The sequence below is a fragment of the Mesoplodon densirostris genome, chromosome 3, assembly GCF_025265405.1.
Source record: "Mesoplodon densirostris isolate mMesDen1 chromosome 3, mMesDen1 primary haplotype, whole genome shotgun sequence".
Taxonomy (NCBI): domain Eukaryota; kingdom Metazoa; phylum Chordata; class Mammalia; order Artiodactyla; family Ziphiidae; genus Mesoplodon; species Mesoplodon densirostris.
In genome coordinates this window covers 144,646,254-144,659,963 of record NC_082663.1, presented here as the reverse complement: position 1 = coordinate 144,659,963, position 13,710 = coordinate 144,646,254, and the positions used below count along the sequence as shown (strand labels likewise).

Genomic DNA, 13,710 nt, shown 5'->3' with positions numbered 1-13,710 from the left:
ACCAGGTATCATAAAGTATGGCTGGATTTTTTTTTTTTTTTTTTTTTTTACTGTGGATGAACCTGGAGTAGAGGGAAGGCTCCAGATGTTGCAGATGGTGGGAGTGGAATTCAGACTTGACCCTGAGGACTGTGGGAACCACTGGTGGATTCTTAGCAGGGGAGGAACTGAGTGAGGGTTATCTCTCAAAAGGTAAGGTTCTTTGCAAATCAAGTCTCCACCAGTCAAGGCCAGAGAAAAGAAACGGGAGTAGATTCATCTGACACCAGAAGAACTAAATGTATCAACAAGGCTAAACTCAAAAACACCATGTGTGTGTGGGGGGGTGGGGAGGGGGGGATAAAAAAGCAAGTTAAAAAAATGATACAGGGCTTCCCTGGTGGCGCAGTGGTTGAGAGTCCGCCTGCCGATGCAGGGGACACTGGTTCGTGCCCCGGTCCGGGAAGTTCCCACATGCCGCGAGCAACTGGGCCCGTGAGCCATGGCCACTGAGCCTGCGCGTCTGGAGCCTGTGCTCCGCGACGGGAGAGGCCACAACAGTGAGAGGACTGCATACCGCAATAAAAAAAAATGATACAGTTTGATATTGTTTATATCAATTACTAAAAAAAAAAGTGAAACTGTGTATTAAGTTTGTGGAATGTTCAGAGTAGCGGGCTTGTAGTATGCCTGGCATCCTGGCTGAGGCCCGCCAGGCTCTCTGGGTTCAATTCCTGACACCACTGCCTATGAACAGTGAGACCCTGAGCAAGTTACTTCACTGCTCTGTGCCTCAGTTTCTTCATCTGTAAAAGGGGATGATAATAGTGGAGCCTACCTCATAGGTTGCTGGGAAGCTTAAACGAATTAATTCTTGTAAAGCACAGAATAGGCGTGTAGTAATTGTTCAGTGTCGTTATTTTTATTGAGGACGTTTCTGTAGTGGGGGAGGGGAATGGAGTGGGGGAAGTGAACAGAAGTGACTTCCACTTTAACGATAAGGTGTTATGTCTTTTATTTTATTTTGATCAAGGTATAACTTACATATGGTAAAGTACACAAATCTTTTGGTGTGCAGCTCCGTGAATTTGTATATACATACACACCCCTGTGGCACCACCCAGGCCACTCGCCTGCTGCATAAGTTTTACTTGTGTTCTTTCCCAGGCAACTTCCCCATGTAGATTCTATCACCATAGACTCATTTTGCCTGTTCTCGAACTTCATACCTAATGGAATCATGTTATGATTTTGTAAAATGTCTAGATTCTTTCATTCAATATATTTGTTTTGTTTTCTATGAGAATAAAATTCACACGCCATAAAATTCACACTTTTTAAGTGTACAGTCCAGTGATTTTTAGTATGTTTGCAAAGAATACGATGTTTTTGGTATTCATCCACAATGTTGTGTATATCAATAGTTTATTCCTTTTTATTTCTAGTGTTATTCCATGGTGTGGATGGAGCACAATTTCTTTATCCATTCATTTGTTGATGGACATTTCGGTTGTTTCCAGTTTGGAGCTCTTATGCATAGACAATGTTCACTGTTCGTATCTTTTTGTGGACAAAAAGTGTTTCATTGATTGTTAAGTCTATACCTAGGAGGACTGCTTAGTCATGACATAGGTGCCTGTTCAATCCAATGGGTCTGATCTGGGATGATCCCCTCCCCCCCCACAGGGGCGGGGACATTACCAACATCAGGAGGCATTTTTGGTTTGAAGACACTGAGGCATGGGTGCTACTGGCATTGAGAGGCCAAAGATGCTGCTGAACATCCCATAATGCACAGGATGGCTCCCACCACAAAGAAGGATCCAGCCCAAATGTCAAGAGTGCTGGGGTTGAGATACCCTGCTTAAACTTATTACAAACTGCCAAATCGTTTTCCAAAGTGGTTTTCTCATTTTACAAGCCTGCTAGCAGTGAGAATTCTGGTTTCTCCACAGCCTCTCCTCCAGCCTCAGTACTGTGAGTCTTTTCCTTTTTAGCCATTTGGGTGGGTGTTTTCAAATTTTCTATATCTTAAAATAATTCTGAAGTGAATCAAGCCAACGTGACAAATGTTACTATTTGTTCATCTTGGGTGGTGGAGGTACTTTAGCAGGTTCTGATCTTTTCTGTATTTAAAGTTAGTGGGTTTTTTGTTTCTTGTGTTTTTTGTTATTGTTTGTTTGTTTGTTTGTTTGTTTTGAAGCATAGAAACCCGACCCCCTGCCCTGCCCACGACTGCATGAATGGTGGGTGGGCTGGGCTTTTTTTTTTTTTCCTGTTTTCCCAGACTTCTTTTTTTTTTTTTTTTTTTTTTAGACTTCTTTACTGGACTCAACTAGCTTCGGTCTCCTCCTCCTCCTGCATCATCTCGGATGATCTAATTACTCCAAGCTCACCTCCCACCTGCTTTCCTGGAGCACCTCCTCTGTTCCTGGGGACTGGTTTTCCCCAGGCTTCCAACTTACCTGGCTTTGGCCTCTATCTCCTCCTGTAGAGGTTTTGGCCATGTCTAATGATGAGAGATGGCCTGGGCTTGAATCCCTGCCAGCTGTGTGACTTTGGGACTGAGATTAATCCTCTCTGGAGCTCCTGTTAACCACCCAACAGTGGATATGGACAATGGATGTGCTAACACACTCACCTCATCTGCTCCAGGTGGTGATTAGTCTGTTCATATATTTAGATTTCTCAGAACAAGGCTGAACAACCAGGACAGGGACTGGGGTGAGGAGGGGAAGCACTTGCCTCAGACACAGGGGGCACCCCCAAATTCAAGATACACATGTTTTAGCACAATTTTTTTTTAATGTATTTATTTATTTTTGGTTGTGTTGGGTCTTCGTTGCTGCACACGGGCATTCTCTGGTTGCAGCAAGCAGGGGCTACTCTTGGTTGCGGTGCGTGGTCTTCTCATTGCGGTGGCTTCTCTTGCTGCGGAGCACAGGCTCTATGTGCGTGGGCTCAGTAGTTGTGGCTCGCGGGCTCTAGAGCACAGGCTCAGTAGTTGTGGCACAGAGGCTTAGTTGCTCCACAGCATGTGGGATCTTCCTGGACCAGGGCTCGAACCCACGTCCCTTGCATTGGCAGGAGGATTCTTAACCACTGCGCTACCAGGGAAGTCCTAGCACAATTTAAAAAAAATCAGAATAATGCAGAAAATCCAAAGAAAGACAGGATCAGTAGACCCGATCGTTTCCTTTTGCTGCAGGTGCCAATATGGCTCGGCTTCACGCAGCACTGTTACTGACTCTGTTTATTTAAAATTTTGATATTTTGTTCATCATAGATTTTAAAAATTAATTTTTATTTTATTTATTTTATTTATTTATTTTTAAAATTAATTTTGATTTTAAAATAGTGCATTCAAATATAATTTATCTTGATGACTGAGGGTTTTTGGGTTTTTTTGTTTGGTTTGGTGTTTGGTGCCCCCCCCTTTTAAAAATTTATTTATTTATTTTATTTTTGGCTGCGTTGAGTCTTTGTTGCTGCACGCAGGCTTTTTCTAGTTGCGGCGAGCAGGGGCTACTCTTGGTTGCGGTGCGTGGGCTTCTCATTGCGGTGGTTTCTCTTGCTGTGGAGCACATGCTCTAGGCGCAGGGGCTTCAGTAGTTGTGGCACGTGGGCTCAGTAGTTGTGGCACACGGGCTTAATTGATCCACGGCATGTGGGATCTTCCTGGACCAGGGCTTGAACCCGTGTCCCCTGCACTGGCAGATGGATTCTTAACCACTGTGCCACCCGGGAAGTTCCTGGTGCCCCTTTAAATTTTGCATGTGTCACCCTCATCCTGGCCCTGTTGGGTACACAGGAAGTGCTCTATAAGTGTTAGGATGTAATTATTATTGTACATACAATATTTACCTTATATTATGTAAAGTCTCCCTCTGGATTGACTGGTTTCTCTTCATTGGGCTTTTTGGCTGAAGTTACATACTTCTGATGACTTTAGCTCTGAATTTGTCTAGAACATGGACCCTGAGATAGCTTATACTAAATGAAAATGAAATGCTCGAACCTCTTTGGAAAACTGTGGAGGAAGATTTAATTGTGTCAGGGGCTTAGGGAGACTGGAATGCTGGAGCAGGCTTATTGAGTTTGTCCTACTTACTTTCCCTCCTTGCCCCCCCCACAAATCCCCCAATCCTAACATAGCTGAGAAAAGACTGAGGTATGGGCAAGAACTGGGAGTAACTGGAAGTTTCACAGGGTGCTAGTGAGAGTGTAAAGTGGAACAACCACTCAGGAAAACTGTCAGGATCTACTAAAGCTGAACACCCACATGATCTTCCACCCACAATTCCACTCCTAGGTATTTCCCCTAGAGAAGTAAATTTGTGTTCACAAAAATACTTGTACAAGCTTTATTAATAATGGCCAAACACTGGGAAAAAACCAAATGTCCATCTATAGGTGAGTGGAGAAACTATACTGGCTATATTGGTATAGCCACACAGTGGAATACTACTCCGGAATGAAAAAGAAGGAATATTGCTATGTGCAGCGATGTGGAAAATCCCAAAACATTTTGTTGAGCAAAAGAAGCCAGACACAAAAGACAATCTACTGCATGATTCCATTTATATGAAATTCAAGAACAGACAAAACTATAGTGATAGAAATCCACATACTGGCTCCTGGTGGGGGAGAAATCCACATACTGGTTGCCTGGTGGGGGCAGGAGGAAAGGGGTGTGGTTGACTTCAGAGGGACACAACAGAACTTTCTGGGGTGATGGAAGTGTTCCATATTTTTACCAGGCAATTGTCACTCGGGTATCAATCGTCAAAACTCATGGACCTGTTCCTTTTACTATACACTTTAGCTCAACTCAGTAAAGTACTTGGGGGGGTGGGGAAAAAGGTTGGGGAAATTTAATACAAGGAAAAGTAAAATTAACAACAACAACAAAGTTTTATGACGCAAACATCTGGTTTTGGTTTTTTGGCCTGAACCTGCATGGTCACTGGCACAGTGTCTGACCCAGGAAATGACTCTGCAAACGGGAATTGTGGCCTAGGACCATTTCTCTCACTCCCACGCCCTGAGGGGCCCCTTTCCCACTGCTGGTGCTAAATGTCCTCTCCAAGCTGGAGTCATTCCAAGCTCCCAAGCTTTCTCAGAACGCTGTCAGAGCCACCACTCTGCAGGACCAGGAGTTCGCGGATGCACATCCACTTCGAACGCTGAGCTCTGAGCGCAGCGTAGAGGCCATATTTCATAAGGGCTAGACACTCACCCCGGGCCCACATCCAGGCTTCAGTTGCCCATACCAAATATGGCGGCACCTACCGAGGTCACAACCCCGATTACAAGCCAGCGCGCTGGCAGACGCCCACCTCAGTCAGCCCACTCGGGCGCCAACTTTTAGGTTGACCAATGAATCCGAGGCATGAGGCACGCCCTCTTTCCACTCTCCACCAATAGCTTCCAGACGCCTCCCGCAGAATCCAATCATCGTTTCCGCCTCTTTTGAATGAAAAGCGAGCGGTCCAGTGAGCCGAGGCGCAGTCGGACACACGAGACAGGAAGCGCGGTAGCTCGTGTCAGGGCCCGCGACCGGGAACAGGAGTCGGGTGGCGCGCGGAGGCGAGCGAGGAATCAGGTGAGCGGCGGGCCCAGGCGTGGGGCCGCGGTGTGAAGACGTCGAACCTGCGGGCGAGCGGGCGATGGGAGACGCCAGGGGTTGAGGGAAGGACGAAGACTGGGCGCGAGACGAGGGGAGGTGGAGCGGCTGTGGTGTCCGGCGCGCGCGTTGGCGGCCGTTGGGCTCTGGGACGCACGCGCAAGGGGCGGGCCGGCCTTTGGCGCGCTGGGTATAGAGACCGCTTCTGGCAGGGGCTGTCCGGGCTGAACCCGATTCTGGGGGAGGTCTGCCTGTTCGAGGAGGCCCGAGACGATTCGGGGAGGGCGTCGGGCCGCGGTGGGAGAAGCCGGAGCTTGTAGACCTGACGGTCTTCTCCGAGTTCGAGAGACTCTCCCCTCCCCCACTCTCGCGTTTAGGGGGTGGATTCGTGGTTCCAGAGATTTCGGGCAAAAAAGATGTTCAGTAAGGAACAAACTCTTAGGTAGAAATTCTCTCTGGGGGCACTTCAGGGTGAAAGGGTACGCGTGCGAGTCAGAGTTGTTACTTATTCTGGTGTCAGCTTTCAAGTTCATCAGCTCTTGGGGCCTCAGCTGTCTCGGCCACCCTCTCAGGGTGGAACAAACACCGCCAAATCCTTTCCTGATCTAATTTGTTTCGAGCTTTAGATCCTGTCTAGTCACTTAGTCTAGAAAATTTTATATATCAAACTTAGTCTGTCCCCAAATTTGTCTCCCCATCAAAACAAAAAGACTTTGTTTGAATTCCTAATTTTTTTTTTTTTTTAATACACCATCTACTCCCAGATTTGAAGCCCAGAGTAGATGACTCTGGCTCTTTTCTGTCCGAGGTTCTCCCAGGGGGTGGTCCCACCCTGTAGGGTGTTCCACCATCTTTTTCCCTACTTAACAATGCCCCCACTGAAGTTAATTTGGTGTTTGGTTTTCCTTGCTGCTGGTCTCTTACCCCACTCCATCTTCTCTGGAGTAACTTGTTCTTGGGCAAATCCTGATTGAGCCACAACTCAAAAACTTAATCAGCGATTCTTTATTGCTTAGCAAATTAAGTATGAATGCCCTGGGCTTGACCAGCTCTTCCAGCTCTGTCTTCTGCCTCTACTTCAAGCAGCCAGTCCTTTCCATTCCCTGAAAGGGTCTGGTGGTTTCTGGACTGGCCTTTGCTGGCTCCTGTTCTTCTCTCTGATGCCTGGGGACTGACTCCTTCCTGTCTTTGCCAGTGTTGGTATCAGATTGCTTCTTTCAAGAATCAGACAAGGATACATGCTTAACTTTAGCCCCTAAACTCTGCTTTGAGGCCCTGATTCTAATTCCATTCATGCAGCCATTGCTGTTGAGTGCTTACGCAATGTATGTCAGGCCCTGTACTAGGTGCTGGGCTGACATGACTGGAGGGGGTTCTTTTTTAGTTGGGCCAACGGGAAATGCCTTTTTGGAGCAACAGAGGTCTGAAAGAAGTGGGAACAGCAAGTGCAAAGGCGCTGAGGCATGTTTGAGGCTCAGCAGCAAGGCCAGTGAGTGAGGGTGATGGGGGAGATAAGGTCTGAGTGTAAAGGGAGTCAGGTTGTGTGGGGCTTGATAGACTGTGGTGAGGGCTGTTTTATTTTGAACATAGCGTGAACCTGTAGAGGGTTTTGAGCAGAGGAGTGACATTTTCTGACTTAGCTTTTTTTTGTTTTGTTTTGTTTTTTGTTTGTTTGTTTCCGGTACGCGGGCCTCTCACTGTTGTGGCCTCTCCCGTTGCGGAGCACAGCCTCCGGACGCGCAGGCTCAGCGGCCATGGCTCACGGCCCCAGCCGCTCTGCGGCATGTGGGATCTTCCCGCACCGGGGAACGAACCCGTGTCCCCTGCATCGGCAGGCGGACTCTCAACCACTGCGCCACCAGGGAAGCCCCTGACTTAGCTTTTATAGGCTCCCTCCAGCTGCTGAGGGGCATGGAAGGGGGAGTCGGGGATGGAAAACAGGGAGACCAACAAGGAGGCTTTTGGCATAATCCAGGCAAGAGATGATGGTGCCCAAATGTCCATCAGCTGACAGTGGATAAAATAACTGGTATCGCAGTATAAAGGAATGTTATCCAACCATGAAAAGGAATTATGTACTGATACACGGCTACAATGTAGACGAACCTTGAAAACATGTGAGTGAAAGAAGTCAAACCGTCACGTTGTATAATTCCATTATATGAAATGTCCCAAATAGGCAAATTCATAAAAAGAAAATAGATTAGTGGTTGCCAAAGGGAGTTGGTGGCATAGGATGGTAGCTAAAGGATGTAGTCTTTTTTGAGGAAATGTGTGCTAAAGCTGACAGTGGCAGTGATTGCGCATATATATGACTGTACAAGAAACCATTGAATTGTACCTTTTAATTGGTGCCTTGTATGGCATGTGAATATCTCCACAAAGCTATTCTAATCTAAAAAGAAAGATGGCAGCCTGAGACTGGCAAGGTAGCAGGGGTGAGAAGTGGCCTGATTGACCTGGAGGGATTTGTTGGCTGATAGAACAGGGAAAGAGAGAGAAAAGACAACAGTTTAGAGAATGGAATTGCCTTTTTTGAGATGGGGGAAACAGGCCTCAGTTTCCAGGGGGAGAGGTGAAAGAGGCAGCTAGGTAACTGAGTATGGACTCTGTGTCTCCATAGAGACACAGTTTGGGAGGCTGCACAGAGGTGATGAAAGCGCTGGGGCTGATGGTCACAGAGAATGAGTGGAAGAAAGGCCAGAAATTGGGCCCAGGACCCTCAGCATCCAGCTCAGGAAGAAGAGGGACTGCTTTAGTACTTCCACCCCCTAGTCTGGAGGCTGGGTTGCAGCAGGGAGGACAAAAGACAGTATTCTCATGTTTGGGTCCCTTGCAGCCTGCACCCAGTAGGCGCTCTGTATGTATTGGATTAAACGAAGCCAGGAGGTGAGCGTACTTTGTATTAATTCCATTTACCATCTCAGCTGTATTCTTATTGGCTCTGGGCCCAATGGGAGGTCTTTTCATGAGAGCACTTAATTGTTCCCCTGTGCAGACCACAAATAGCAGGAGTAGCTGGGCCTGGGCAGACACTGCTTCCTCACAAACTCCTGTCTCTCCAGCATCCTGGCAGCCACATATCCAGGTCGGGAGTGGGAAAGCGGTGTGTGGGGGCGTCCTGCCCCGTGTAGTCTGGGTGGGGTCCTTGGGGAGTGAAGGGGAGGGGACTCCTTGAAGCTAGCTGGTCTGGGGCCATTCATTAGAGCTGAGACCTTGACCTTGATGCTGAGAAGGAGGCATTTGTGCAGAGACCTGGAAGCAGTGCAGCAGTGCGTTCCCAGGGGTGGGCGGCCGGAGCTGGAGTAGGGGCTCGATGAGTGTCAGCAGCCAAATAAGGCTGGGGGTGGTTTGAAAGGGGTGGCGTGGAATGAGGTGGGCAGGGGCCAGTGGGGAGGGTTGCGAGTGGAGAGGAATTGGGGTTTCGCTTAGAGCAGTGGGAAGCCCCTGGAGGTGGAGGGTGTGGGTGCACATGTGGGCGTGGCTGGCAGGGTGCAGGGAGAGGTGAGGTGGCTTGGCGGGGCGTGGTGGAGATGTGGCCACAACAGGCAGAAGCTGGGAGGTGCTGCACAGATGGAGTGGTGGGACCTGCTGTTGTTGTCATGTCGGGTGTGAACTAAAGAGGGATCGGAGAACGATGTCCGGTCTTGACTTCAGTGGCTGGGTGGCTTTCTGTGCCAGCTCGGAAGAGCTGACGCCAGCACCTCGCCCCTCTCGGACCTGTGTCAACAGCCTGCAGCTTCTGTGCAGCCATGTCCCTCTTCTCCCATGCTGGGTGGGTTTACCTGCATGCATCAGTCACCTTAGTTGCTTCCCTCAGCCCTTCCCTCCCTCCTCTGTTCTCAGCACCATGGCGGAACAGGATGTGGAAAACGAGCTTCTGGATTACGAGGAAGATGAAGAGCCCCAGGCTCCTCCAGAGAGCGCTCCAGCTGCCCCCAAGAAAGATGTCAAGGGTTCCTACGTTTCCATCCACAGCTCTGGCTTCCGGGACTTTCTGCTGAAGCCTGAGCTCCTGAGGGCCATAGTGGACTGTGGCTTCGAGCATCCATCCGAGGGTATGCCTCCCTGGTCCTTCCCGCCGAGGCCCGCCTCTGACCGCCTCAGTGTGATCCCCTCAGCCACCCGGTGAGGGGCCTGCACAGAGGGAACATCCGGTTTCTGATAGCTCATATGCTCTCTCCCCCTCAGTCCAGCACGAGTGTATTCCACAAGCCATCCTGGGCATGGACATCCTGTGCCAGGCCAAGTCAGGGATGGGCAAGACAGCGGTTTTTGTGTTGGCCACCCTGCAGCAGATTGAGCCCGTCAACGGACAGGTGGGTGGGCACCCTCCTTCCTAGGCCCAAGCTACCTGAGGCAGCAGGAGTCATGGCTCCTCTTTTTAAAAATCCCTGTTCCCGCATTCTCTTTCTGGACTTTTAAAATTAAACACAGTACTTAGTTGTAACAAAATCGCCCCAAAAATGACAAGCCAAGAGAAAAAACTGAAAAGTGCCCACAATTTGACCATCCAGCAAGATGGCTGTTATTTCCATATGTGCTTTTCTAGATTGTACACACTTACGAAGGTGGGATTACACTGAACACGGTTTTGTTCCTGTTGTTATTGCTGACAGGCCATAGCTGTACTTCTCGTGTCATGAACATTGTAGTCCCCTGTTTGGGGGGATAATTGAGGTGCATGCTGGTGTTCATTCTTGACGTGCTGGGGCACACATCCTTGGGCTGTGTATGGGTGTGTGAGCCCTTTGTTACCGACCTTAGGGTGGATGATCAAGGAGAGGAGGATTTTGTTCGAGACCACGGTGTGGTCTCAGCGCTTGGTGTTGTGGGCCAACAGGCAGGGGCAGCCTTCCCCTTGGTGGTCACAGGCCAGCCCGAGGGCAGGCTCAGGAAGCTGTTAGCATGGGGTGCATCACCAGCTAGGCTGGGTCTAACTCTTACTGAGGCCTCAGTGCGGGACCTGGCATAGGGAGACACAGCTGAGTAGCTGTGAGAAGACACAGAGAATGAGCACCAGGTGACGGGCTGTGAGAAGATGGAGGCATCTGGACTGGGCCTTCCAATGGCCCAAGGGCTGGGGGCGGCCAAGGGATGAGCACCGGCGTGGGCTCTGGCTGGGGGAGGACTTAGGGGACTGTCTTGAGTGTCTCTCCCCGACCGGCCCCACAGGTGACGGTCCTGGTTATGTGCCACACTCGAGAGCTGGCCTTCCAGATCAGCAAGGAGTATGAGCGCTTCTCCAAATACATGCCCAGCGTCAAGGTGAGCCCCCTCAGGCCAGGTTGGGTGCCACGTGGTCCTCTGCAGCCTTGCTGGCCTCAGCTCTAGCGCAGCCAGCATTAACCAAGCTTGGCTGCAGCGGCTGCCTTTGAGGTTTGTGGTGGTTTATGCTCCTTAAAAGCTTGATGAATTATGCATGGCCCCCAGAGGCCTATGCCGGTCCCAGCCCTGGGGCTGCTTTTCGGTGAAGCTGGGGCCAGACTCTCAGGCCCCCATTGTCTCCAGGCACCAGGCCTGGGGTGCTGGGGGGCTGCTGGCGGGTCCGTTAGCTGAGCGACCGTAGGCACAGAGTGGGGTGTGGGCTTTCGGCCACCAGATGGTTGAAAGCTTTCCGCCTGCATAGGTGTCTGTGTTCTTCGGGGGCCTCTCCATCAAGAAGGATGAAGAGGTGTTGAAGAAGAACTGTCCCCATGTCGTGGTGGGGACGCCGGGCCGGATCCTGGCACTTGTGCGGAACAGGAGCCTCAACCTGAAGAATGTGAAGCACTTCGTGTTGGACGAGTGTGACAAGATGCTGGAGCAATTGGGTGAGTGTCCTCGCTGGGTCTGGGGGCTGTGGAGGCCCACGCAACTGCACCCTCCTCGCCCTCGCAGCCCCCCAGACATCAGAGCTAGGCGGGTCCTGACAGGGCAGGCCGGAGGTTTCCCCGAAGTGGGATCCCGTGGGTGGCCAGCACTCAGGTCTCCTGTAAGCGATTTTAGGGAGAGTTCTGGTGTTGGCAGAGTGACCTGCTGCTTCTGAGCTTAAGCTTGAGTGGGACCATGGCACCCCACATGAGCCGTATCCAAGCACCTGTCCACGTTAGCCCTCAGAGTACCGTGGCCTCGCTGCCTGTTGGGTTAGTTCTAGGCCCCTGCCTGCCCTCAGTGAGCCCTGACAGGGCCGGTGGGAGATGGGGCTCATGTCCTGGGAGGCGGCTGCAGCTCTCACCCCAGCGGCTGTCTCTGCCTCAGGCTCCCCTCCCTGAAGCATGGCTCGAGGCGCGCTGGCACGGCTGCTCCGCTCTGGCAGCGTGTAAGTGGATTGCCGCTCCTCCCGCGCCTGTGCTCACCCCGAGTCCGGGCCTTCAGGCACCTGGGACTCTCCCCTCCACCCAGTCCTCGCTCACACCGCCCTCGTCATGGTGCCAACGGCTCCCTGGCACAGGTTGGGAGGGGCTGGATCTGGTCTCGGGTGGGGGTCGTGGTCTGGCAGGCGCTCACGCCCACCTGTTTCTCGCCCTCCCCACCCAGACATGCGGCGGGACGTGCAGGAGATCTTCCGCCTGACACCCCACGAGAAGCAGTGCATGATGTTCAGCGCCACCCTGAGCAAAGAGATCCGGCCTGTCTGCAGGAAGTTCATGCAAGACGTGAGTAGAGGCCGAGACCTCGGTGCAGTAGCTGTGGCCTCCTAGAGTCCAGGCCCTTGCTGCTCCCCCACTCCCACACTGCCCTCATGGCACACGAATGCTGGAGGCCAGCAGAGCTCTCTTCCTCGCTTGTCACACTGGGAGCTGAGAGCTTGGTCTACACTAGAGCCAGACCAGACCTTAGACGCAGCTGCTGAGAGAGAAGTATTTACTGGGGTACAGCAGGCTCTCTGGAAGCATTGCAGCGAAGGAGTCGCTCCTGGAAGGTTCTCGGCAGGCAGGATGCCCAGAAGTAAGCCCTGCCTGCCCCTTCCTCCTCTCCTTCCGGCACAGCCCATGGAGGTGTTTGTGGACGACGAGACCAAGCTCACGCTGCATGGGCTGCAGCAGTACTATGTCAAACTTAAGGACAGTGAGAAGAACCGCAAGCTCTTTGACCTCCTGGATGTGTTGGAGTTTAACCAGGTAATGCTTCCGCACTCCTGTGGCCTGTCCTGGGGCTCTAAGCTTTTGGGAGGGATTCTGGCCCTGACTGCCACCCCCTCCCTCACAGGTGGTGATATTTGTGAAGTCAGTGCAGCGCTGCATGGCCTTGGCCCAGCTCCTCGTGGAGCAGAACTTCCCAGCCATTGCCATCCACAGGGGCATGGCCCAGGAGGAGCGGTGAGTGCACGCCGCCCTCAGAGCCCCTTGCAGGCCCCTTGGAGGGGAACGCCGCCCAGGATCCCTGTATCTGATGGCCGCTCCTTGTTCCTCCTGCGCCCAGCCTGTCACGTTATCAGCAGTTTAAGGACTTCCAGCGGCGGATCCTGGTGGCCACCAATCTGTTTGGCCGAGGAATGGACATTGAGCGTGTCAACATTGTCTTCAATTATGACATGCCCGAGGACTCAGACACCTACCTCCACCGCGTGAGTGGCCCCCCAGAGGTGCCCCCTCCCTGGTGCCCCCTCCCCAGGATTGGTGTTGGATGAGGACCTCTCCCTGCTTGTTCTCAGATCCCCAGCTTGTGTCTTGTGGCCTGACCCCTGCTCCTGTCTCCCTGCAGGTGGCCCGTGCGGGTCGCTTTGGTACCAAAGGCCTGGCCATTACCTTTGTGTCTGATGAGAATGATGCCAAAATCCTCAATGATGTCCAGGACCGGTTTGAAGTGAATGTGGCAGAGCTTCCAGAAGAAATAGACATCTCCACATACAGTAAGTGGCTCAGACAGGGTTGGGGGGCCACGGTGGTGGGGCCCTTTCTTCCCCCCGTCCCCTCCTCACTGGCCTTCCCTGTATTTGTCCTACAGTTGAGCAGAGCCGGTAACCACATGCCCGGATGTCCCGGAGCCTCCCTGCTTCCCACGTGTTGCTTCAAGTCGTCTTCCTAGGTGACAGTGGGCCTTTCTTTTTACTGTTTAAAAGCTGTAGATTTGTGTAAGAATAAATTTTTATCATGGAAGCCTGGCTCCCACCCTGTCTGTTT

The 13,710-nt window shown here is 51.5% G+C and overlaps 1 protein-coding gene across 1 annotated transcript; it reads left to right on the top strand.

Moving 5' to 3' along the window:
* The first annotated feature begins 5,479 nt into the window (after positions 1 to 5,479).
* Positions 5,480 to 13,686, top strand: DDX39A (DExD-box helicase 39A). Its single transcript, XM_060094054.1, has 11 exons — positions 5,480 to 5,584; positions 9,452 to 9,663; positions 9,797 to 9,924; positions 10,781 to 10,873; positions 11,235 to 11,418; positions 12,125 to 12,243; positions 12,577 to 12,708; positions 12,797 to 12,906; positions 13,010 to 13,154; positions 13,292 to 13,439; positions 13,535 to 13,686. Exons 2-11 carry the CDS (start codon positions 9,456 to 9,458, stop codon positions 13,549 to 13,551), a joined length of 1,284 nt encoding a protein of 427 aa, XP_059950037.1. The 5' UTR covers positions 5,480 to 5,584; positions 9,452 to 9,455; the 3' UTR covers positions 13,552 to 13,686.
* The last annotated feature ends 24 nt before the right edge of the window (positions 13,687 to 13,710 follow it).

Bases quoted from the DNA above. Each gene is read 5' to 3' on its own strand.
- DDX39A (XM_060094054.1), top strand. From the start codon at position 9,456: ATGGCGGAACAGGATGTGGAAAACGAGCTTCTGGATTACGAGGAAGAT. The intron at 9,925-10,780 runs GTGGGTGGGCAC...CCGGCCCCACAG, and splicing joins TTGAGCCCGTCAACGGACAG to GTGACGGTCCTGGTTATGTG. The intron at 12,907-13,009 runs GTGAGTGCACGC...TCCTGCGCCCAG, and splicing joins GGCATGGCCCAGGAGGAGCG to CCTGTCACGTTATCAGCAGT.